This window comes from Vespula vulgaris, chromosome 18 (assembly GCF_905475345.1).
Source record: "Vespula vulgaris chromosome 18, iyVesVulg1.1, whole genome shotgun sequence".
NCBI classification, from domain to species: domain Eukaryota; kingdom Metazoa; phylum Arthropoda; class Insecta; order Hymenoptera; family Vespidae; genus Vespula; species Vespula vulgaris.
In genome coordinates, this window is record NC_066603.1 from 517,152 (window position 1) to 542,785 (window position 25,634).

General features: G+C 39.2%; 1 protein-coding gene across 18 annotated transcripts; it reads right to left on the reverse strand.

The window, feature by feature from the left end:
* Positions 1–66: 66 nt before the first annotated feature.
* LOC127070446 (actin-binding LIM protein 2) lies at positions 67–25,362 on the reverse strand. 18 transcript variants are annotated; one of them, XM_051008430.1, is made up of 15 exons: positions 25,326–25,362; positions 11,273–11,433; positions 11,018–11,183; positions 10,263–10,500; positions 9,726–10,047; positions 8,611–8,682; positions 8,106–8,292; positions 7,754–8,019; positions 7,416–7,677; positions 7,255–7,338; positions 4,530–4,627; positions 4,227–4,296; positions 3,235–3,275; positions 1,952–2,155; positions 67–1,875 (listed from the first exon to the last, which is right to left on the reverse strand). In XM_051008430.1, the coding sequence occupies exons 1-15, from the start codon at positions 25,345–25,347 to the stop codon at positions 1,762–1,764; spliced, it is 2,307 nt and encodes a 768-aa protein (XP_050864387.1). In that variant the 5' UTR covers positions 25,348–25,362; the 3' UTR covers positions 67–1,761. The 18 variants fall into 18 exon arrangements, 17 of the variants coding, with proteins under 17 accessions (XP_050864387.1, XP_050864384.1, XP_050864386.1 ...); XM_051008427.1 differs by having other exon boundaries at positions 3,193–3,275; XM_051008429.1 differs by lacking the exon at positions 4,530–4,627 and adding an exon at positions 5,917–6,017.
* Positions 25,363–25,634: the final 272 nt, after the last annotated feature.

A 25,634-nucleotide genomic window follows, 5' to 3' on the forward strand; every position in this document is an offset into this window, starting at 1 on the left:
ATGCGACGATGAGAACTCGATTTTGAATCAATTTTTTACTTTCACGTGACTACTTATCTTCTTGCATTTTTCTGTCTTTTTTTTTTTTTTTTTTCTTTAATTATAATCGATACTGACTTCGAATTGTTCGAACATGTTCCATATAAAAAAATTTTCTTGCTACGTGATGTCGAATGAATTTTGTTATCTTAAAGATTTTGCACTCTAATGTAGAGTGAACGTTCGTTCTAAGTCATGCAAAAGGGTTTCAAGTTCGAGTCTATTCTCATTGATCGCGTGCCTTTTCGTCCCCTTACTAGAGCATGTCTTCTTTAGAAAATATAATAGAGAATACGTTAAGAAACGCAATATATATATATTATATATATATATATAATTCTCGACAGGAACACTGCCTACGCTATCGCGCAATATTTTATCTGTTTTTTTTTTGTTGTTGTGTTTTTTCTCTTGTAAAACAATGACGAGTTAAAAATGTAATATAGCTCGCACGTCATAGTCTCTGTTCGATTTGCGTTTTCTATTTCTTTTTTTTTTTTTTTTATTTTACTCATATCAACGCACTTGCACCGATTTCGGCAAGCCGAACCACCTAACTAATTATAACTTTATACGTTTAAAGTTTCGCTTAATATTAAAATATAGTAATAGTAAGAGATAAAAATTAATAATAATTATGATAGCTCTTATATATATATATATGTATATATATATATATACATATATATATATACATATATGTATGTATAACTTATAGATAATAGCAGATTTGTATTGTAACATGTCGCAAATATTATGAGCGTGTTTTCGTGTGTATATGTATTCATATTTCTTCCCTTATTATTGTATTTTTTATTTGTCCTTCTACGATGTATCTTCTACTGTTCCACCCTTTTATCGTGCCAATATTTTTTTTTTCATTTTCTTTTTGCATTTCTTCATTATTTACAATATGCGTATTGTATTCGTTTAGAATAATTTAGCACATCTCTATCATCTTATTCGCTGGGTCACTGCAACTGTTACGGCGAAATAACGGGTGTTAGAATGAATCGTTATACGGTAAAATTTGTCTCTATGTAAAATTACCCTTCTACCGTTTTCAATATTTAGGATCACGATCAAACGAACAAGGATAATGTATGTATATTTATGTATGTATGTATGCGTGTATGTACGTAACGAACAGGGATCGATCGGACGTATATTACGGGCACATTAAATCCATGCAAAATGATCGACACGTCACACGAAGCGATTAGATAATTTCTATTTAAAACGACGATTAAATTCTCTCACGCGTCGTTTCGTCGAATCCCGAAAAGCGTAATGTGTCTTTAACGAGAGAAGGATGAATTTAAATCGAAGAGGAAAAAGCTGCCTGCCGAGAGAGAATTTCGTTGCTGAGAGAAGAAATTGACTGAGTGAAGTGGCAGTGCGTGCTTTCGTGTCATGCTATCCTTATTCTTTCCTCCATGCGTGCCCTTTTTTTTTGGTTTTCTTTTTTTCTTTTTGTTGTTCCTTTTTTTGTCCTTTTTTTTGTCCTCATACATACGTATAACGAGTAATGAATTTTTTTTCTAAAGACCTTCGATCCTCTTTCGCTATTAATGATACACAGATGTACCGATATTATATCATCGATAGCGATCTTTATCAGACGATCCCGACACGATGAAGATTAGAAGAAATATTATCATTGATTGTGTGTGTATGCGTGTATGCGTATGCGATGTATAGACGAAGAAGAAATGGTAATAGTTAAAAGAGCCGCGCACGCCTTTTTATCTCGTTTCGACGCCATTGCGGTAATCTGTAGAATTCGGCTCGAGTACACTGTAGAACTGCCTCGAATTCGGCGTCGGATAAATGTCGCTGAGAACAGAATCGTATAATTAATATTATTCGTAAAACTACGACGAGACTTACGTTTCTCGCTCGATATACTCACTTCGAGATTGCAACGATCAACGTCAGCGGGCAGTCTATAATTGGTGATAATGAGTAAATGATAAGGATAAAGCTTCGGTGGTTCGGTTGGTGCGGCACCCATATCCGGCAGTGACCTTCTTACATGATGACCTCCGTGACTTCCCACCACTGAACCTAGGCCACCCGTGTATGTGGTGGAGGATGGCAGGATACCACCATCATTCTGTGTAACGACCGAACAAGATATTTACACATTTTTTTTTATTCCTTCGTTTTCTTTCTCTTTTTGTCTTTTTATCGACACGCGATGTTCTATACCGACAATCTCATATCGAACTTTTAATATCGCGCACATATCTATACATCATTTTTTCTTTACGTATAAACGTTCATCTTTACAAAGAAATAGATAATATTGTACGTTCGACGATAATCATGCTTGTAATATCGCTTTTACACATAAATTATAATTATCAGTGGACCTCGTTACGTATTCTCGTGCAAGACAACGTCAGCCATTCCAGAAAAATGATCTGTGATAATTGAAATCTTGGAATTCCACGTTCGTATAATTATAAAACGAAAGGAAATATTCGTAAGAAAAGTAACGTTTTTTGAAAACATTTCCTTGAAAAAGCCATAGGTGTGTGTATCTATGTGTGTATGTGTGTGTGCGTGTGCATATATACACACACGCGCAGCACTAAATAAGATCAAAGATAAATATATGCAGCCGACGAACGTCGACGAAATGTAACGTAAAAATAAAAATATTTAAGTGTATATATATATAATAAATATATCAGAGCATAGAACACAAAAAAAAGAAAAAAACATGACAAACTATCGGAAATCATTGCAGTCGCACTAGCGCACGCCTCTCTTTCGATTAAAAATCAAAATGCAATATAGAAACGAATAAATTCCATCTGCAGAATGAAAGAAAAATTTTCAGCGAATGTACAGCGAACACATGCACGCTCGTAAAAAAGAATATACATCAATATATACAATATCATACATGTGCAATGCGTTTTCCCGTCTTGTTTAACATTAACATCGATTGATGTTCATTGATAAAACATATCTCAACGAATCGTAATACATACAATTGCAAAATATATTTATATGTTCGTCAACAGGAGGATCATTTTCTCTGTCAAATTTTGTTCTCGGTGTATCGTCACGTTAAAATCAAACATGCACGATGGTGTATCGCGTCGAAGAAAGAAAAAAGGGTTGCAAGAACAAGCTACAAACCATGCCAATTCGCCGGGAGTAGTATGGGGCTGTGGTACATACCAATGCCCGTCGATCCACATCCGTGATGCTGCCTGTCGATACTAAAATTGGGGAAAAAAAAATGGGAAAGAAAACCATGTCAAACCATATTGCACAAACCATTTGTTACGTGTACTTTTCGTCAACGATGTTCCAAGTTTCGTCTCGCTTGACTCAACTCTACTCGTTTCTTTTGTATTTTTTTGCAAAGTAAAAGAAGATAAAAAAAAAATCAAATTGCAATTCGTTGCCTCATTCGATTACAGCCAAGCGGAGAATGTAGGAACATGATTGCTACGAATGATTTTCTATATTTAATTTAAACTTTCTTCGCACGGTTCTTGTCTACGAATATCCATTTAATTGTCTGCGAAAATGAAACCGATGCACGTACGTTGATTTTGACTCGTCAAGATACCTGCATCGTTCTTATCTATTCTCTTTTTCGTTTTTCTTCTTTTAAATTATTCATCGTCCTTATCGTCTAAGCACAGATCGTCGTTCGTAGAACGTAGAACGAAAGAATTTGGAAAGCTTTTCACAAAAACTTGTAATCTCGAACGAACGAAGATGAACATTTTTCAAGGACGACACAAGTTTGAAATTTGCTACGACCAAGTGTGATAGGCGACAGTGACAGTGCGATAGCTCGCAGGGAAGAGGATTAGTAAAGCATGCACAGGATGAAAAGCAAATTGAAAGATCTAATTGATAAGAGAGAAAAAAAAAGAAAAAAAAAAAGAAAATAAAAGTAATCTTTTCCTCGCAAGAAAACACCCAGCGAATCAACTTCGTGGTATATCTCGCGAAGAAACTCGGTGATTAATTAATTGATTAATTAATGAAAATTACGTGTGAAAAAAATAACTCGACGAGAAAAGATCGAGGAAAGATAAAGGTGCGTTTGCACGTTTATCCCTTTCCTCTCGCACTCTCTCTCTCTCTCTCTCTCTCTCTCTCTCACACACACTCTCTCTTCCTCTCCCTCTCTTCCATTCTTATTTTTTACTCACTATCTGATTTGCCGGATGAGAAATCAGTGCTGTGCGTCTTGTCTCCCATCCCACTGAACGAATAATCACCCTAGACGAGAAAAAAGCGTTATCTTAATAGGGGATGCAGGCCGAGGGACTTTGGGTCGAACGTAAAGAATACTCTCTTTATGATCTTTACATATTTCAACGATATGTTAAACGCGGATGCTTTTGCTTTTCTTTTCTTTTTTTTCTTTTCTTTTCTTTTCTTTTCTTTTCGTTTTGTTTTGTTTTGTTTTGTTTCGTTCGATCGGTCGATCGTAAACGCGGTGCAAGACTTACAGGGAGAGCAGATACAGAACCGCCGGTCGAGGAGAAGGTGTGACTTCGCGGTGCCAGACCGTACCCTGGCTTCGGGATGTGCCGAAGAGAGCTCACAACTGGTTTCAAATGTCAATTTATGGTTTATTACTACAATTGTTTCTCGAATAGGAGGGGTGGTAGAAAGTTATTCTTTCATTCCCATACGAATGCCCCAACGTTCGCCTAGGTATAACAATACTTGCTTTTTGTCATTTCCATTTATATCAAACATCTACTATATATAGGTATAAATATATAATACACATATACGTACATAGATATGTGTATACTCAGTCCAAAGATTTTAATCGTATTCATGGTGTAAGCCAAACAGGTGTATGTATAACGCGAACAGGACGAAGGCCACGATGTTTCTTTCGTTAAAACGAAAAACAAATCCTGATCGTTCGAAGCACTCACGTAGTAGTCGGTAGCTTCGTTTTTTTCCATGAAATATTCAATCATCGTAACGTTTACCTAGAATGAATTTTCTTTCTTCCACGAATACCGATTTTTATCTTCTTTATCCGAGCTCGCGATCTCTTAACTACGAAGCACACCAACAACGCACACGATACAAAAGAGCCGACGTTTTAAAAATAGAGCGGACACGGTGTAATTATTATTATTACTATTACTATTACTATTACTATTACTATTATTATTATTATTTATTATTAATAATATTATTATCCTTGTCCCACGCACGAGAAACCCAAAAGGAAAACGCAATCGACATTGAGAGAGCACACCTGATTAGTTACATCATGCACAAGTAACTACCTACGTATATAATACGTAACTTCACTCTCGTACTCGTAATAAAATCGAAAGAAACGGGTATGAGCGTTTCGTGTTATAGATAAAAAAAAAAGAAAAAAAAAGAAAAAGCCCCTACCTTTTCTCTTCCGTGAAAAAGAAGGTCGTTAGCACTTTCTGCTTTAAAACAAAGATTCCGTCAAACAAATTGTACGACTGATGATTAATTATAAGAGAAAACAAAAGGGAAGAAAAAAAAGAAAAAAAAAAGAAAAAAAATCCTACGGAAACGCTTTACAATCTGAAAAAAGCCGGCACCTTTGTTTTCCTCTTTCTTTCTTTCTTTTTTTTTTCTTTGCAAGTCGGTCTCTTCGTTAAGCTAAAAAAAGCGAGCCTTCCGCGAAGACAAGTCAAAGTACTTTTTACTTTTCTCCTCTTTGATCTTTTCCTTCTTTCCGTATCTTTTTTCTTTTTTTTTTTTTTTGCAAATATTCCTTTCGACTATCGAAGGACGAAAGAGTAGTACTCTATTCCATACGCTATAATTGTCTGGTACTTCTTTGACTTGAATTCGACGGCTAGCGAATTGGAAAGTTTTCGGACTCACCGAATGATAGTGCCTAGTGGCGTTTGGAAGAGTGAAGGCGCGTTGAGTACCAAGGGGTGGATAGTTTCTGGGAGCCGGGGAACGCGCCGATGACCTCCCAACTGCCGCCCACGCAAACACAACACAAACACAAAAACACAAATAGAGACACGATGGTAGACACGACGACAGATAGAGGCGTGTGACTCACGAGATGATGGCCGCCTGTTTTTTTTTTGTTTGTTTGTTTGTATGTTTGTTCGTTCATTTTTTCTTTTCATTCCCTTTTTCTTTTTTCTGCACTTTTCTACACTTTTCTACGCTAAATGTCTCAACATTGGAAGATACGAATTAATCTTTGAAAAGTTTCCAATGAGATAAGCGAAGGATGCGAAAGAAAATACGAGTAACATGCGCCAGGAGAAAGATACGATGACCAAAGAACAAAAAAGAAAAATAAAAAAAATAAGAAAATATCAAAAAAATAAAAGATGTTCGATTATCTTCCAATATTGCAATGATAACAAAGTCGAGGAGTATGATGTGTGTCCATGTGTGATGAGCGTATTATTATTCTCTATCTATGTCTCTCTCTCTCTCTCTCTCTCTCTCTCTTTTTCCCATTTCGTAAACCCTCTGTGTCATGCAGGAAAAGTTATAGCAAGGCGTCGTTCGAGAAACGTCGTTAGCATTTTGACCGAGCAAAGATATGTAGCTGCCAATTAATACAAGAAAATAAAAATGCAACGTTTAATCCCATGGTTATAATCAACTATATACGCGAAAGAAAAAGAAAAAGAATAAAATATAGAAATTAAAAAAGGAGAAGAGAGGCCAGGCAGGCACATTGAGGTAGGTCGACGGCATGCTGAGGCAGAATACATCACCTGTTAGATTAATGGGGCGTCCATAGGAGAGTGTGGTTTTTTTTGGTGCTCTTAAAAAACAACACAACGAGTCCTGCTCGAGTTACACGTACTGTTCCCTCATTTTCTTTAACGAGATCAAACGAGATCCCTTAATCCACCTGCAGCAAGATTTGCTTACGCCGGATACGTCGTGAATTCCACGTAGCAAAGTCTTGCAGGTGATAGGATCGAACTTTAATTGGCTATCCCTTGGCCATTTGTCAAATCTTCACGCGGTTTCTAATCGTCGTAAAACGTCGACGTTATTGCAAAACGGTAGAGAGTGATTATGTTAGTGTTTATGTGCGAACGTGTGGACATGTATGAGAGATGATTTTTGCTTATGCATTCATGAAATAGTTATGAATAAATGATTTCTCTATTCCTTTATCTTTTTTTATTATTTCTTTCTGTTCCTTTTCGATAGACTTATAGATCGAAGGAGACTCACCGTTGTAACTAGGCCCGCTCGATCTGTAACTAAAACCATCGTCGTCTTCCCATGGTCGTGCGTGATCTATGTTTCTCGATGGCGCTGCATAAAAAGTGTTCTTTCACGAAGGTGCTCTTTAAACATTAACCGAAAGTTATTGGATCGTTGGCGAAGCTTACATGCTCCAACGGGACTCTCGTATCGCAGCCTGTAGGTCGGTTCTCTCGCAGCTGACGGCGTCCTCGAAGCGTTTCTCGGATCGACGTTGGCAGCTTTGTGTCTCAAATTCTCTCGATCCTTTTCGCGATCCTGCAGAAACACCTTTGCGATACCCGTGTCGATCTTACTCAACTCGTCCTGCTCTTTCTTCAACTTTTGCTCCACCTCTTTGATGTACGTCTTGTTGTCTACCTCGTCCTCGTCGTCTGATGCGGGTACCCCCTGTTCGCAAAAAAAAGAAAAGAAACGTCAATGACTCTCCGAACTCGTGTACTAGCAAAATACGTCGAAAATATACCTTGTAAGTATCGGACCATCGTCTACGTCTTTCGGGATCGGTATAAGGATAAGGCGGAGCTGGAAAATCGTCTCTCTCTATCGGTGGCTGAGCACCCGGTGGAGGTTTCATAGCATCCGGATAATGCGCCAATTCTATCGGCTCGTCGTTGTCGACCTGACTTCCAGCAGCAGGCGACTTTGGTCGAGTTTCGCTCAAAGCGTCGACCAATGCTCTCATCCCCGATCTGCTACTACGTCCACCGCTACTTCTTATCGAACGAGATGCTGTTGGAATCGGTAGAAAGATTCCTCATCGATATCGATAACGATAGCTATACGATTATATCGACTTTATATCAAATTTTACGTACAACTGGGTCTATGAAAGTGCGGACTTGTCGGAGGTTTGTCGTAGGGCTGTATCGGACGTCTCAGATATCCTTGACTGGGCGTTTCAGTCAAGTAGGAATAAGTATAAATCCTAGATACATCTTCGTGTCCTCCTCGACCGTATTCTCTCAGGATCAATCCAGGACTGCCGGTTCGTGCAGGATAATACTGAGGCAATGAAGAAAATCTTGGTCACATTCAAATTTTAATAATTCTTTCTCGTTCGTTTCGATCAACTTGCCAGCACCGCCATAATTTAAGTGTAAAGTGAATAAAAGAAAAGAAAATATAAAGAGAGCACGGAATTCCTTCGAAAAATCGCAAATCGTAAATGATTTCTCATACTACCGACGACGACGACGATGTTGATGATGATGATAATAATAATAATAATAATAATAATAATATGGGAATTGTAAAATGGTTTCGATAAAACGTAAAGATTTCTCTTAAAGGAAAACCGTTCGAAGTGGTACGTGGCCATACCTTGCGACTGAGGCTGCTGTAAGGGCTGCAGAGTGATCCGTTCAGGCTTGGCGTGCGTGACCGCAATGAAAACTATACACAATGACCGTGCGAAAAAAAATAAACAACGATTAAGAAAGCAATAATAAAAAAGAAAAAAACTTAATAAAAATCAAAAGTACTATAAGATGATAAGTTTTCAAGTAGTATGTAGTAGTACCTTCGTATATCGAAGCGTGCGTAAAGAATAGGGTAAAACGTTGAACGATGCATGTTAAAGCGATACGTTTTTCAGGACAACCATAACTAAAAGCTATTACATCAAGCTTTGTTTCGATACGAACAATCCTTCGATCTCTAGCATGTTCTACTCTTATGCCATCCGATGCTTATGCGTACGTTCGATGTGACGAACATTTGTTCGGATAAACAACAATAAATCGTACGTATGTTTGTACAGATCAAACGAGATGGAATATACACATACATTGAAATGATATTTAACGAACGATACCGATGCACCTGAATACAATTTGCGATTACCAATGACCAATATAGCAACGTGCATTCAAAACGTATTTTCTGCAAGAGAATGCTTCTCGATTACTTCCACAGTCTGTACAATTCATACACGTATGCCTTTTTCAACATCTTTGAGACTGAATACGAGAAAAAAAAAAAGAAAAAAAGAAAAAGATAGCGACAAAAGCTCGTATACTTCGTACGCCGTGTGCTTCTGGACAAATAATACATATATATAAAAAAAAAAAGAAAGCTTAAGCCGAATAAAATTGAAAACATAGCAATACCCATAACAATACGCACTTATATACAAGATATAAATTAATAATTTTCTTAATATATATATATATATATATGTATACGTATATATACAATTACATACACTGTACATTTTATACGAGTTCCGAGTACCTAGAATACGTCTCTCGTATCTGCATTAAAATAATTACTTACGGTATCTCACGTTATAGATCACGATTCTCTCGAAGTAAATCGTTTTGTCGAATATATTTCGATATATCGATCTACGTAGATCGCGAAAGCGAGGATACTCGATCTCGTTCGAACGATCGTTCGTGGAACGAAAATAGAAAATTCGTACGGACCGAAGTTACCTGCATTTCCGAGGCGCTACTGGAAATTCGTTCGGATTCTCTGTGTTGCGGAGTGTGTGCACCTTCTCCGTGCCCGTTGACTATACCGTTCGGTCCGGTTGGTCCTGGACCGCAACGAGGATGCCAGATGGCCGCACCTTGCAGATACATCTCTTCTCCGTCACCAAACGGATCACCGCATTTCGTGCAACGAGCGCAGGTCGGATGAAAGTGATGATTATCACCGGCTTGTAGAACCTTGCCGCTTATGTAACGATTACAATACGCACACTTCACGCCAAATTGTTTCTGATAATCCTTCTCGCAATAAGGCACGCCGTCTCTGCGAACACAAACGTATCTCTTTGATCCAACGACGTTCGATACTTTCATAAAGTTTTCTATTTCGACAAACGATAAAAACTAAAAATTCTCTGTAGAAATTAGTACGACGATTTCAAACAAGTATCTTTGACATCTTTCCAATATCCTCGTAAAATAAGACGAACCAGCGTAGAGAGATAAAGGTGTCGAATACTCTATATATAGCTCACTCACTTTCCCATATATTCGCCGTGTAGAACGGTGTCACAGCTATGACATTTGAAGCACCAAACGTGCCATTGACGATCGAGAGCGACCAAAGCTTGACCTTCTCGCAATTGGTTTCCGCAGCCGGCACAGGCACCAGGGTCGGTCGTGGCATCGCCGGATCCTCGAGTACCACCGCTATTACCCACTGGCGTCGATGCTTCTCGAACGGGGATACCAACGCATCGATGACATAGAGCTTGACCTACGGGACAATGAAACGAAAATTGTATAGATCCGGTCTCTCCGTCGTTCGACGAGTAGGAGGCCTTCTGTCGTATCGCCTAACTCGCAAAACTACATCGTAAGAAGATCTTATTCTCGTCGGACTATTCCCTACGTAACGATACAATTCTACTTGGCGATCGATTTTTAAGTGTTTGTTACCGAGATAACGGATAAACCGTTTGATCGCGCGATCACTTATCGCTGATAGTCGATTATTATTGCACTTTCTTGGTGACCAAAGTATGACTAATCATAACAGGCTACCGGCGGCCTACGAACCTACGTAACGTTACATAGTTTTCAGCCTTCGCGCGTATTGACCTTGTAACACTAAGGAGCGACGATTTATCCGAACGGTAATTTGCCTTTAACAGAACGACTGCTTATGCTAATTCCACGACTCGTTTCGAAGCACGCGACGATACATTATCCCTGCTCGAATTCTTTTTCTTTTCCTTTTATCTCTATGTAGTCGCAAGTGTAAGAGAACGTACCTTGTACCAGAGACACTTTCGTTCCTTGTCCAAGCAACGGCTGCCTGCATCTTTGACAGTGAAAACAATTCGGATGAAAGGCATGCTTCTCTCCAGCTGTAACAACGTCACCTTCGACGTATTCTCCGCACCCGGCGCATTTCGTACCCCAACGTTCTCGGTAATCCTTTGCGAACAAAAATTTTTTAAATCGATCGATCGATCGTTTCCATATTTATACGAAGATTCAAAAGGGTGAACTTATCGAAACTTTACCTTCGTACAATAGTAGGAACCCTCTCGAGCAAAGAAACCACCTTGCGCTAAACTAGCATTGCACTGAGCGCACTTGAAACAACCTATATGGAAATATTTATCCTGAACCCTCAATACCTCCCCGCTGCACTTCTTCTTGCAAGACTGGCAAAATGTTTTCCCTGTAAAAAAAGACCAAGCAAAACAAAGAGATGTCAATGATCGTTTGATAATCTCCGGAAACGAAAACACAAAAATGATATCTGATTGTGAATGCTCTCTACGTTCGACGATGGATCCTTTCATTCTTGTTCTATAACTAAAACTCGTGTTTCGTTTCTCGTTTAATCAATGGAACCACGATATATACGATTGAAATGCCTAACACGTACCGGTCGAGTATGGCCTACGTTACAAACTTAATCCAAGCGTAGTAAAAGTACAACGTATGACTCAGAGCCACGTTAGACGTCGTACCGGTTGCCATATGGAAAGAACAAGAAGAAGAAGAAGAAGAAAAAGGTTGTACAAGACACTTGCCAGGGCACATTTGCGCGACCCGCGGCCATCGAAAACGGGTGAAGGCCTTCCTAGTGCTGGAAGTGGTCTCCGTTTTATAGACCTTATCGCGGTTTTCTTGCCGAGGTGCGGTTAGATAGAGTACCGTGCGGTTTTCGTACTTGACGACGGACTCAATCGTGTAATCGACTAATTCTTCCTTTTTTTCTCTTTTTCTCTCTCTCTCTCTCTCTCTCTCTCTCTCTCTCTCGGTACGAAACAATTTTTATTTATTTATTCGTTCGTTTATTTATTCGTTCGACGATCGACGAAAAAAAAATGCAAATGGGCTCGACGCGAAATGTCAACGCGAATCGATACTATATAAAGTAGATCTGTAAAAAGATAAAGGAAAGTTAAGATTATAATGAATTCGTATAGAAATATGCGATCAAAAACGATTGAATGAAAAGCGGTACGATACGTTGGCGCTACGGTAACGTAATGTTTATACGCAACAAAGGATAAAAATTTATCTTATCGAACGAGTTTCATTTCGTATTGTTTTTCGCCGAACTATAACGATTTTTTTTTTTTTACGTTCTCGAGATAATCCTCGAATCGCCGTTCTATGATTCGCTAGAACGACCAAAAAGGATATAATTGTGAAAGCGTCGCCGAACGTCAAAGAGCTGATTGGAATGCTCGTTTCAAAGTTACGAGCCGCAGTTCCGCTTCCTCTTAGAGCATTCCTATACGTCGCTATCGAAACTTTCTAGACTCGCTAGACATATTGGCGTGGCTAGTTTTTTTTTCTCTTTTTATTTCTTTCTCTCTCTTCTTTTTCTCTTCTCATATAATCAATAATAGCCGTAAGAAACGAATATCGAAACGATCGAGTCGAAAGAAAATCGCGAACGAGTTATTGCGCGAGAACTCCAACGAGTCGCTCCTTTCCTTTTTTATCATCGATATAGTTATTCGATAATAAAATTAAGACGAACGATAAGAAAGGAAAGAGCGACGCGAGGGATATATTTATTGAGAGGATCGACGACGTACGGAACGATCGTTTTTCTTATTCGTAATTTATATCTCGCGTCTTAGGCGTTAACGAAATTCTTACCCAAGATTTTCGCTTTATTTATTTCCGCGCGTGATAATTTTACAACGGGTTTCGGGTTTAGTGCACGACGGGAATTTAAATTGAAGATTTTCGAGTCGGCACGGAATAATCCTCACGAGAGATCGGAGCACACGAATAAACAACACTTTCGAAAGAAATTAACGAGATTCTTGGCGACCCCTATATACGTATATACGAATCTATGTATGTATGTACGTATTTATTTATATACGCAAGTATGTACGTCCGAACAGGTGTATGACTCACGCGACAACTTTTCCCCGTTATTCTCGTCTTACTCTTAACGATTCCTCTCGTTCTCGATTCGATTCTCTCCAAGGAAAGAGAAACGAAATATATGTTCACAAGTTACTTCTCGTCGCGCCGGGAACGAAAAAACGAATGAGAAAGAGAAAGATATTTCGATAGAAAATAACAATTTAATCGTCGCAAGAAATGATTCGAAGAAGTGACGCGATAGAAATGTAACTACATTTATTTACTTATCGCTCTTGTTTTCGACGTAAGGGAGGGAGATCGTTCTTCGTTTGGTCGTGTGGCGTTAATGAATTCCAACGGCATTTCATCGAAGACGAGGCGAGCTAGCTAGTAAGTACGTAAAAGGGACGCCTCTTCTAGAATGAGTCTCTGAGTCATCCTTCAAAGAATATATACGTATATCTGCTCAGTGTGTATACGTGTATGAGAAAAAGAGAGAGAGAGAGAGAGAGAACGATGTCGACAAGTAACTCCATTGATCTTCCTTTCTCTCTTTTTCCTCTTTCTTCTCTCTCTCTCTCTCTCCCCCGCTCTCTGTCTCTATCTCTATCTCGACATCGATTTATTATCGTTTTTTCTGCATTACTTCGAGCCTGAGCGTATCAACTAAAATAACATCCTCGACAAGTGACACAGACTAAAAACAAGAAAACGGTAAGAAAAGCAGTCGTAGTCTTATTATTACTACCTGACAGAGAACGTGACCGCGTTGATCTTTGGCGTGTGCAAAAAGGACGAAAAGGAAGGAGAAGAGAAGAGAAGGGAGGAGAGGAGAGAGGGAGGGGAGAGAGAGAGAGAGAGAGAGAGATCGCAAAACATTCGGCGAGGAGCGAGTATCGAGACCTTTAAAAATACGCGGTGATATCATGAAAGAGCTCTTCTCGGATATATTTGACGTCATCGGATCATCACGTGAGTTAAGGTCACCGTACACATCGGTTTAAAATCTTTTCCCTTCTCTTCGCGTAGGCTGATTTTCTCTTCCTTTATGTCTCTTTTAAATATGTTCGAAATCGTCGAATTCGTGAGGATCGATAGAGGACGATTTTGGTGTACGTACGTATATACATGTACGTATTTAAAAAAAAAAAAAAAAAAAATAATTTCGAACGAATCGAGTGAAATTTTCAAGAGTTTCAACGAGCGATCAACACACATCGCGTCACGTCACATCATGATTCTCGTTGAGAGTTAACAAGAGTTGCAGTGGGAAGCATCCGGATATTTCAAACGGGACTACGATCCAAGACGAATTCCGGACATCTGGCCGGTTTAATAATCTCCCCACACGTAATATACGAAACTCTCGATGGCATTAAAGGACTAAACGGAGAATTTACTTTATGGAATTTATCGCAAGAGAGCGTTATGTTTCTCTAGACCGAGGAATAATGAATGATTCTCTTGAGAGAAGAGTAACGTGAGAAACGAAAAGAGAGGTAAAGAAAATAGAGAGAGAGAGAGAGAGACAGAGATCTATCAGTTCACACCCCTTTTCTTCTTAATGGGTTCCCGTCGACACGTAACTCAGGCGTTCTACATGCACCGTTCTCGGTCGCGGTATGTTAATATGATTCATAAGTGGACTAAATAGGATGTCGCAAAGTGGGGTCAAATGCAGCGCGACCCCGACGACTCTTAGTTTCTCTCTCTTTCTCCATCTCTCTCATTCTCATTTACACGCGCTCTGGGTCACCAAATCGACCACGTCGTATCGTATCAACGATGTTTACGAATCACGACTAATTGCGATACTTTTTCGTTTTCTTAGATCTTGCTCTACCGATCTATCGAGAGAGAAACGTTCGCGATCTGTTTCGTCTCGTTTGGGGATCGTTCGATTGTAAACGCGCTTTGTTTTATCTTTTTCTTTTTTTTTTCTAAATATAATTAACATAATCGAAGTCATTAAAATAATAAACAAATACGATTGTTCCTTGTCGCGCAAAAGAATGTTAAATGGAAAATTAATAGCAATACATTTCGAGCCTAAACACGGATAAATATAGTAGTACGTTCTCTAAAGATTTGCGTGTCTAGCAGCGGATGTGTGACACAAACACGAAACGCGATAGTCGACGATGATAGATAGCAAAGAAGATCAACGAACTGTCCATTAAATTCGATCTAAACTTACACGTTCTAATTTCGTTAGTTGGTTAATTATTGCGTACGTATATACATACGCACATAGTAGATAGAGGTATAATACAATAAATATACTTAGGAATATCGAAGATAAATGAAGTAGGAAATTCGTGTAGGATCATTAACGGCACGTTAAAATCTCATAGATCTAAATCTCGATAACCACATTATCGTCGAGCAAACATACGCGATAACAGCGAGCGAACGGGATGGTAGAATTAAATTTTGCGCCAAGTCAAAGCTCACGCTCGTTCGCTCTCTTTCGATCTTCTTCTCGTCTCCTCCTGTCTCGTTTCGTCTCGTTGCCTCCATATATCATTTATATACATAAAGATAATACATTTAACCTTAATGTATCGGCTAAACGTCACGTTTCCTTTTACCGCTTCTAGCCTACAAAGTTTCATAACCCCATTTATTAGGAACTACCAACCAACTGGTTATATCGACTTTAATGTTTGCCGACACGAAACGTTTGGAGATCAAAAAACTTATTTCTACGACGACAATGACGACGAAGACGACGAAGAGGTGTAAAAACATGTACAAAAAAAAAAAGAAAATACAGAAAAAAAAGAGAACGTTACTCGACTCGATCGGTTTGAAAGCAGCTTAAAGTGTCCGGTATAGATTACAGGAACGATAACATTATCTCTCTCACATTCGTTAATAGATTTCTACTGTGAAAGCCGGTAAGCTTCAAAGTTTTAGCTACGAAATATATAACGAATATATTAACTTTCATTATCGTCAGACTTTAAACTGTATCAAAGTGACGAACGAAAAATCTATTCCCGATATCCTCCTCGTAATAAGATTACGTGCTGATAATGAATTATATTAACGATGAGCAACGAATGTAAATACACACACGCGCGCAACACAAAAACAAATATATGTATATACTTGTACTTAATGCGTCGAAGTTTTCGCTTTACAATCTTCAAAATGTTTTTTCAATTATATCGCGAAACAATACTACGTTATCGAAACGATACTTTCAACGTGTTCTGCCCAGTTTCTTATCTACAATATGCTGGCTTACTTAGCTTAGATACAAAATAGAAAAATTTTAGCAATCGTCGTAACGATTTATAAAGTCCGATGACGTACCATATTACATACGCAAAACTAATTATATATTATCATAATTTAATAATTCATCGAGAAACAATTTGCTCTTATTTCATAGTCCATTGAATTACAAAGATCATTGGCATTTAACGGAGGCATGTATGTATATATGTAAGTATATAAGTAAACTAATAGAAAGTTTTAATTAGACAACTTGAACGACTGATTAGTAAAATAACAATTAAAAGACCAACGGAATATAGCCCGTAACGTTTTACACGTGCTCGTTGCTTGTTGAGAATTTATGACATCAACGATCGAACGTAAGCCGTTTATTTATCTTTTCTCGACGATACTCTTCTGGTCTCAAATTTATACATGTGCACTCTGTTGGATTCTTGCATATCGCCACGAGCTGTTTCTCACGAACAGCGAAAACGTGACGGGGAAATATCGAAAGCGAAAAGCAAATAAGCTCGTGATTATCGTGTCTCGAGTCATGATACACGAGAAATCGTGCTAACTTGGTGTCTCTCCATGCTAAGTAACATAATATATACGTACATACATACATATATATATATATGTGTGTGTGTATATATTGCGAATTTATCTTTTTATACCATGCATATGCATGAAAATATACTACATATATAAAACTAAGATAATAGAAAACGTAATATGCGGAAAAACGATCGGTAACTTTGGATTTCTTCATTTTTTTCCTCCTTCCTTTCCTCGTTGTCAAATCGCAGGAAATCGTAATGGCCATGAGAGGATCCACGTCAGATGGCACTGGAGTTGTCGTTATCGCGATCGTAAAACGTTAAACCACGCCTTAGTGCGAGAGAGAGTAAGAAAGAGATCGCCATTTAATCGATAAAATTTGCACGGTAATTCGCAATTGTATTAGAAAATAATTAAGTACCCTTTTCGAATCGTACGCTTCCTCTCTTACCCTTTTTGTATTGTTTCTGCTTGGTCTCCTCGACAGCTTGGTCCTTCTTGACCCCGTTGCTTTCACTCGCTATAAAACTCTCGCTCGTTTTCGACTTCATTGTATCTCTCCTCTTGGTTACGTAACTTCACGCGAGTTAAAAAAGAAAGAAAGAAAAAAAAAAAAGAGAGACAAGAAAAAAGAAGAGCAAATAAAAAAGAATAGATAATACACTGATAAAAAAAATCCGACTTATAAAACGTTCGATTTTTTTCTTTTATTATCTATTATCTATCACGATATTAGATAATAATAGTTATTATATATAAAAGGTAAAACGCGTGACGATCGTCGATCGATCGATCCGATGGAAAGACGACGTAACTCCCTCGATCGCCGATCGTAGACTGGCAATGGGTCTCTCGGCAAAAGGAATTGTAAGCGTCGGAGCAGAGCCACGGTGATTAACGTTTCGATTGTCAACCGTCACGACGTGTTTACTTTGCGAGCTGTTCCCACCTCTAAAGTTTATCCCTACCACGCGAGGTGCCCTTCGCCATCGCAGTATTATCGTACATGTTGTATCGTGAACAATTATTTTGTTGACCTTCCAGAAATAGTTTAACAAAAACATTTCGAGGATATTCTAAAATATTAGTTTGCAAATATTAATTAATATATACATATATATATATATGTTTGTGTGTGTGTGTGTATATATTTTTTTTCGTACCTTAGGAATAAGTTAAATAATCGATCGTTTATATGGAACAACGTTAAAAGTCATCGAACGTTAAGTAATTTACATATCGTCGTAACATTCGTTTATTCGTCGTAAGTAGTTTCGTATGGAGAAAAAATATCAGGTATATAAACATATTTAGTCTTCGTATTGTTCCTCCAATTATTTTCTTAACAATCACGTTAACTCTGTATCGTATTTCCGAATTCTCTTACTTACTATACGTATTATATTATACGAATAAATCACGTTCTTATCGGTATATTCGATTGCAAGTGAGAAACTACATCTACGAGCGAGCGAGCTTGGGAATAATTTAAGTATCGCTCCTACTTACTTAGAAGGTTATTTTTGTTAACGGTCGGACGTAGAAAGCAGAACCGCGATTCGAACGAATCAATGAACTCTTGTCTCTTCTCGTGACCGTTCGATGAGCTGAAAACGACGACGACAACGACGACGACGACGACGACAGGCACGACGAGCAATTCTTAGCGTTACTTCGTTTACCTCGAAATTCATTAAGCGATATTAACATTCTTAGACGTTAGTAGTACGAACGTAGGAAGAGAAGTTTATATAGATAGGATAGTTATCATTCGATATTAGATGCCAGCGATAAATACTTTGGAATCAATGACTGGACTTGCGCAAGCGTCGTAAACGCAAAACCGCGTTTCTTTGCCGTTTTTCGAAAAGTCGAAGCATGCGGATTAATAACGCTCCGATTTTATGGGATGGCGTTATGCAACGGCGTGTAACCGCAAGAAAAAAAACGAACGGTCGGTGGTCCAGCCACGATTCTTGTTCTCTCTCTCTTTTTTCATGAAGGTTTTACCCGATTTCGTCGACGACAAAAACGAAGAAGAAAAAAATCGAGTCGACCTCATCGGTAGAATGTAAAAATAGAGGGAGCGAGAAGACGCACGATTGCGTGACAAATGTCAATAGCTTCTCAAGACCATAGGTGTGCTACCTGTTTGTATTATCGTTTTCTGTGCATTTTTTTTCCCCTTCTTTTCTTTTTATTCTTTTTCTTCTACCTTTACAGAACTTACGTAACGCGCACGATATACATGTATACTCTTTGGAACGACATTGCGATCTAATTGTTGTAGCATATCCACGTATCTACGAGCGAAAACGTGAAATCGGATTTATTCGAGAAAAAAAAATGGATAAATATGTAAATAAAAAAAAAACGAAATGAAGAAAAAATGACAAATCCGCGTATGGCTTTAATCCGTTTAATAAGAAAATAACGTGGACTGACCAAGATAAGTTTATTTTCTTTGATGAGTGTTCTCATTCCGTCGACTTAAAGACGACGCATAGATAAGTTAATTAAGGAAGTAGAAAATCTATATTTGTCTCGATAACTTGAAAGTTTTAGTGCGGGATGAACGTTAGAAGAAAAAAAATAAATAAATAAAAAAATAAAAAAATAAAAAATGAAATATAAAAACAATAATGAAAGAAGAGAAAAAGGAAGAGAACGTTCTCTAGATAGAACGCGCGTAACTGCGAATGTGTGTCAAGCCTACGACTACGAAAGTGTTATACTATTTGCATGTAATATTATACAGCCGTCCGTCAATAAACATTACTATATTGTATTCTCATCTGTTACATAATCTCGGAGTCGAGTTCCATCCACTCTCGCGTCTTCGCGAAGGACCTCGTCCTACCGGTAGGAGACAAACGTGATCGATGTAATATCGATTTATAACGAATCGCTAGGAGAAACGATACGAGTTCTCTTATTATTATCGATATTCGTTGTCGTTAAGTTTAATCCTCGTTTATCTTTTCCATGCTCGCGTTAATTCACCTTCGGCGTTTATTAAAATATTAATTTATCTACGTATCACGCGTAGTCGTCCGATTTTTTTCCGGTCGATCGAAATTAAATCAATAAACGAATGAACGGATGAATGAATGTACGAACGACGTATAACGAGTTTGAAGAATGATATTTCCTCTAATGTAACAACAATGAGTCAGACGAAATTCCATCGAGCGGATCGACTTGGTCTTCGAGGGCAAGAACACGTAATACTACGTAACGATATGGTGCATATATACGTAGCATATACCTACATATATATATATATATACATCTCTAAGAGTCTAGAGTTTGGCGCATTCGGAGGAGAGAAGGAGAGAAGAGAGTTCAGAGTACTCTTCCGATATCGATCGGGCAATGGTTGCAGTTTTTCGAGCTAAAGAAACGGGAAATAGCATGAAACGCGTGTCCCTTTGGCAGAGGGTGCTTCACCCCTCTACCGTGCCAAAAGTGTGCCGATACTCGCGAGGGTGGCACGCGAGGAAAAATCAATAGAGCTAGTCGATCGTCGTTCCAATTGCAGCGGCGCGTCTACGAACGAAAGAGACGAGAGTGCGTTCATTTTGCAAGCAATTATGCATGAGACAACGGGGAGAGAATTTAATACGAAACCTAACGAATAATTATATCGACGATATACTCTTACGCACACACAGGTTCCTATCGATAAAATTCGACGAGAGCTATCGCGTTATCGAATCATTCGATATTCTCGTTTACTATTTAATCCACGATTCGTAATTATATTAAAATAAAAAAGAATTACGACAGATACGTCGATCGTAATTTGCAGCTAACGAGCAGAGTCTTTCTTTTCTCGATATCGTAGCGATTCGAACGATCCTACCCGTTAAACTTTCTTTCGACGTGAAATTAAAAGTAAACGCATTAATTTCACTTTCGATCGTCTCGAATATGCCGATTTCTCGGTAAAGATTTATAGGAAGATAGATAGACGCGAGTAGCGCCAACGAAGAGCTACAATACGCAAAGCGGATAGCCGACAGTCACGATGCCGTGAATTATAAATAACATCCGTGAATGTCCGGCGCACGTTCTGCATATCTTAAAAGCCCACGATGGATTTCCAAGTATTTGCTCGGTGGCTTCTCTACAGCTCGTTTAACAACGCGACGATTACCTATTGAAATCTTATTGAAATCTTTTTTACGTATTACAGTTTGGTTCCATCTTACGAAAGAGAACGGACAAAAAGGGAATACGATTAGGCGTTTCGTCATACTCTTTCGGCATACGAATATATATTTTATTACTCATCGAACTATTCCTCCGTGCCGCGTAATATATTTTTCTTTATTTTCAGACGAAACTAACGTCGACATTCCAGGATAGGGATCAATCCCGTAAAGATGTAACTATTCTCTCGATCGTCATAAATCATCATTAATCATCGATATATCGAAGAACGATCGTCTCTTTCTCTATCTCTATCTCTCGTCGTTCGAATCACTTCGTTCGTAATCAAATCGCGCGGATATTCCCTTTTAACAATCCGACGATCGGATTTCGACAAGTTTCTTTCTCGATCAAGAGAACGAAGGAAAAATACGCGTATGTAACATCGTATCGGTCAACCAACCGTCAAGAAAATGTTCTCGGATATGTTGAAGCCGATAGAAACGAGTTGGAAATAGCCCTAATTTTCAATATCCTCCTTTTCTCCTCGTAGACGTCGTCTCTTCTCTATGCGCATACGCGTGCTTGACTCGTATACGCGCGCGCGCATAATCACAACAGAAGAGAAGGAAAAAGAGAGAAAGAGAGAGAAAGAGAGAGAAGACACTATGTGCGTGCAACGCGTGGGAGGGGACGCATAATTGCGTGGTTAAATTTACGAGCGTGTATTGGGGAGGCCTCGAGAGAAGAGAGAGAGAGAGAGAGAGAGAGAGAGAGAGAGAGAGAGAGAGAGAAAAGACTCGTCTACGCAAGCCCTCTTTTTCCCTCTCTTTCTTTCTTTCTCGCTCTTCTCTTCTCTTTCAAAAGCCGACCATACGAAAATCGAGACGCGTGCAAAACAATGGACGCCTGGTGTGAAACGAGCTGCGAGAGAAAGAGAGAAAGACGGACTTTTGCTTTTCTTTCTCCCATCTTCTTTTCTCGTCGACTTTCGCGTGGGACGATCGTAAAATTCTTCTCCCTTTTTTTACCCTCGCGATACCTACAAAAATACAGGCTGAATAAATAATCGTTAAACTTATGCAATCGTTTCTTCTTTCATCCGATTAATTCGGAAACGTTTCCACGTAACGATTTCACAATAAACGTTTATGAGTCCAAGGGAGTATTTCAAGAAATTAGTACACGAATAGACGAGATTTCGTCCGACAACAGTCACTGCATCACCCTGTACGAGTCTAGGGCGTGGAATCGTAAAGAGGAAAATGGAACGCGAAAGGGAACTTTTATCGAGTCTTTCAAAGAGATAGATAGGAACAATATTTTCTTTCTTTCCTAGAGGATTGTCTTTCAAAAGAGATTTATACGAAATAAAATACGAGCAAGATTGTAAGAATAAAAATAAATATAAACATAAAGAAGCTCTCTCTCTCTCTCTCTCTCTCTCTCTCTTTCTCTGAGAGCTGTCGGAAAAAACCTATGCTTGGGGTCGCGAGAGAAAGAGAGAGAGAGAGAGAGAGAAAAGGTCGGAAGGCGAGTCGAGAAGGAAACATGATGCTTCGTAGAGAGAGAGAAAGAAAGGAGGTAGTACAGCGCATACTAAAAGAAGAAAGAGAGAGAATACAGGTCACGCTTCGAGGCGAGGCGATACGCGAAGTGAAATGAGACTAAAAGGAAAAGTGAGAGAGAGAGAGAGAGAGAGAGAGAAAGACAGACAGACAGACAGACAACAGACAACAGACAGACAGACAGAGAGAGACAGAGAGAGACAGAGAAAGAGAGTCGAAACAGATGAGAGAAAAAAAAGAAAAACACGGACGTCGGCGACGACGACAACGACAGGCACGCGCCACGGACTCGCCCTAGAAAACGTCAAATCGACGATGAGAACGACGCCGACGACGACGACGACGACGACAGATCCACCCGCCTATTTATAGAGGTCCTGCTGAAGAGACTTCGTCGACGTCGACGTCGTCGACGACGTCGGCGGCGGCGGCGGCAACGTCGACAACGACGACGACAACAACGACGACGACGAGCAGGCGACGACGACGACGACGACGACGAGCAGGCGACGCTCGAGCAGCTTACGATCCGTTCGAACGACGTTCGCCCTTTCTCTTATTTTTATTTTCCCTCTTCTTCCTCTTCTACAAGTTCTCAAGCGTCGTCGAGAACTCGGCCGTTAAGAAAGAGAAGCGTGAAAATCGCATGCAGGGGCGTATCACTATCTTCCTCTCTCTCTCTCTCTCTCTATCATTGCTACGCTGACGCCTACGAAAATGTTGGGTGAGTGACAGAGACGGAAGATCGACTTTTACTCTTCCTCCCTCTCTATGTGTGTGTTTCTCTCTCTCTCTCTCTCTTTCATAAACGAGAGCGATATCGCGGCACGCGCGCACACGTTCGAGTCGTCGCTGCATCGAACGCTAGAGAGAGAAAGAGGGAGAAAGAAAGAGAGAGAGAGAAAGAGAGAGAGAGAGAGAGAGAGAGAACGAAAGAGAGAAAGAGACAGAGAAAGACAGAGAAGGCAACCGGCACTCCGGGACTCACTCGATTTCCGCCTTTTACTCACCCATCCTCGCGACAACCAGGAAGTACTTCCTCGAATCCTAAAGAACGTTTCCTCGTTATTTACCAAGTTACGCGATCATATTACGGCACTGTTCGCGAAAGCTTAGAAAGATGCTTCCCGGGTTAACTCAGAAATGCGCGAAAAACGCGAGAGACGTACGTGCCACGAAACGCTCGACGTCCGACATTGCGTGCTGGCGCAGCCGTGTACTGTCAGCGCGCATGCGCAGACAGCGACTCCCCTCGAGATCAACGCCGTAACTAGGGTCTTCGGGTGCCCTCGACAATTCTCGATACTATTCGTCAAAATCGATGAAATTTTTTTTCTTCTTTTTCTTTTTTACTTTTTTTTTTAACTTATTTTATTGTTTTCATTAAGCAAAGAGAGTTTCGTTCGTTATTACATTTCATAATATACGTAAGGAATTCGTTTGTTCGTAAACGAAATCGTTGTTTCGTTTCTCTATTTTTCTTTTGAATTTTCAAAATCTACGAATTAAGGACTTTCTTAACGTTTTTAAATCGTTTACTCGTGAATTCGTTACGAGCAACGCGCGATACAAAGTAACCTCGTTTCTCTTGCGTATATTCGACGGAATATTAGATAAATTATATCGTCTGGTTATAATCTCTTACCGTAAGTTAAAGAGCCTCGAAGTCTATGTAATTACAAGTCCGAAACTAGGAAGAAACTATTTTATAAATCAATTCGCGATATTGAAAACTTGCGACGTGGCCTCTAAATTTCCTAATTCGAAACGTACTTGAAATTGTTTCCCACTTTATGAATCCAAGCATAATTTTTGACCGATTTTGACGAACGAGATTTCATCCAAAAGATAAAGTTTCAAACGAGGAGACGTTCTTTCTAAATTTTTAAAAGAGTTTCGTTTTCTTTGAGAAGAAAAATCGTATTTCGAGGACAGTTTATGAACAAAGATACAAATTCAAGAAACGCGTACAAGCTTCGCGGGTAAGCCTTCGTCATTAAAACGAATCGTCGTTCATCGAGAGATCGGATCGAGAATAACGCGTGGATTTATTATCGATTTAAACGCTATTTTCGACTTCTTTGAGGAAAAATAAGTTTCCTACAGTGGCGCCGCTTGAAATCTGCCGTGGAAAAGAGGAAGCTCCAAGATCCAGAGCGCGTTTTCATACGCTTAGATGGTATATGTTTTTTCCCGTTAAATATAAAAGACAGCCTGCTCGCTAGCGTGCGTAAACCGATGCTTCGAATTACTAATCCATTCGAAACGAATAGAAACGCGCGTTTGGCGATGCCAATAGGGAAGAGCTACGATGACTCAGTTATATTTTTAGTAGGTTATTTTGTATTAAAAATAATAATTGCGATGGTTGGTCGACGAGGATTCGATATATCGGTACGATTCGACGATCGATTTTTATACGCGAATACGAGTAGAATAGGGCGCGTTGATATAGATATTCGCGGGCGCGATTAAAAGTTCTATTAATTTATTTCGTTTGATTCGAAATCTTGAATTAATTACAGAGCACGGTATACGTAGCGGCCGATATTGCGACTTGTTCGAGGACCGAGCTTCCTTCGAATAAGGGTTAGAAATTCCCGGGTCGAACAAGGTCACCTCGGAAACATCGAACGTCTTCGAATGCGGCAAAAGATTTTCATTCGATTTCAAAATTTTGTAAATTGCAATTGTAACTACACGCGAAAGTAGTACTCACGTTTTCTTCCGACTTCGTCCATCGTTTTCACGCTTGCGCCCGTTCCGGATTTCTTTCCTTTTTTCTCGTCTTCTCTGGCACTTTTCTTCCTCTTTCTCCTCTTCTTTCCTCTTTCTCTATCCTGTCGGGCGAATGCTTGCATATCTTCAAAAATCGTTTCTATCCGATCCGATCTGTTTAAACTTTGACTCGAACTCACCTATTATATCGCTAATAAACGAATTAGTTGGAATTCTAAAGTGATTTCTTCGAAAGACACGCTAATTATTATTGTGATTACTAATAATTATTTAGACGGACACATGATTT

Coding starts and splice junctions, on each gene's coding strand:
- LOC127070446 (XM_051008428.1), bottom strand. CDS start 17,434: ATGAAGTCGAAAACGAGCGAGAGTTTTATAGCGAGTGAAAGCAACGGG. Junction 8,683..9,725: donor GTAGCGCCTCGGAAATGCAG/GTAACTTCGGTC, acceptor CATTGTGTATAG/TTTTCATTGCGGTCACGCAC. Junction 8,293..8,610: donor ACAGCAGCCTCAGTCGCAAG/GTATGGCCACGT, acceptor TCATTGCCTCAG/TATTATCCTGCACGAACCGG.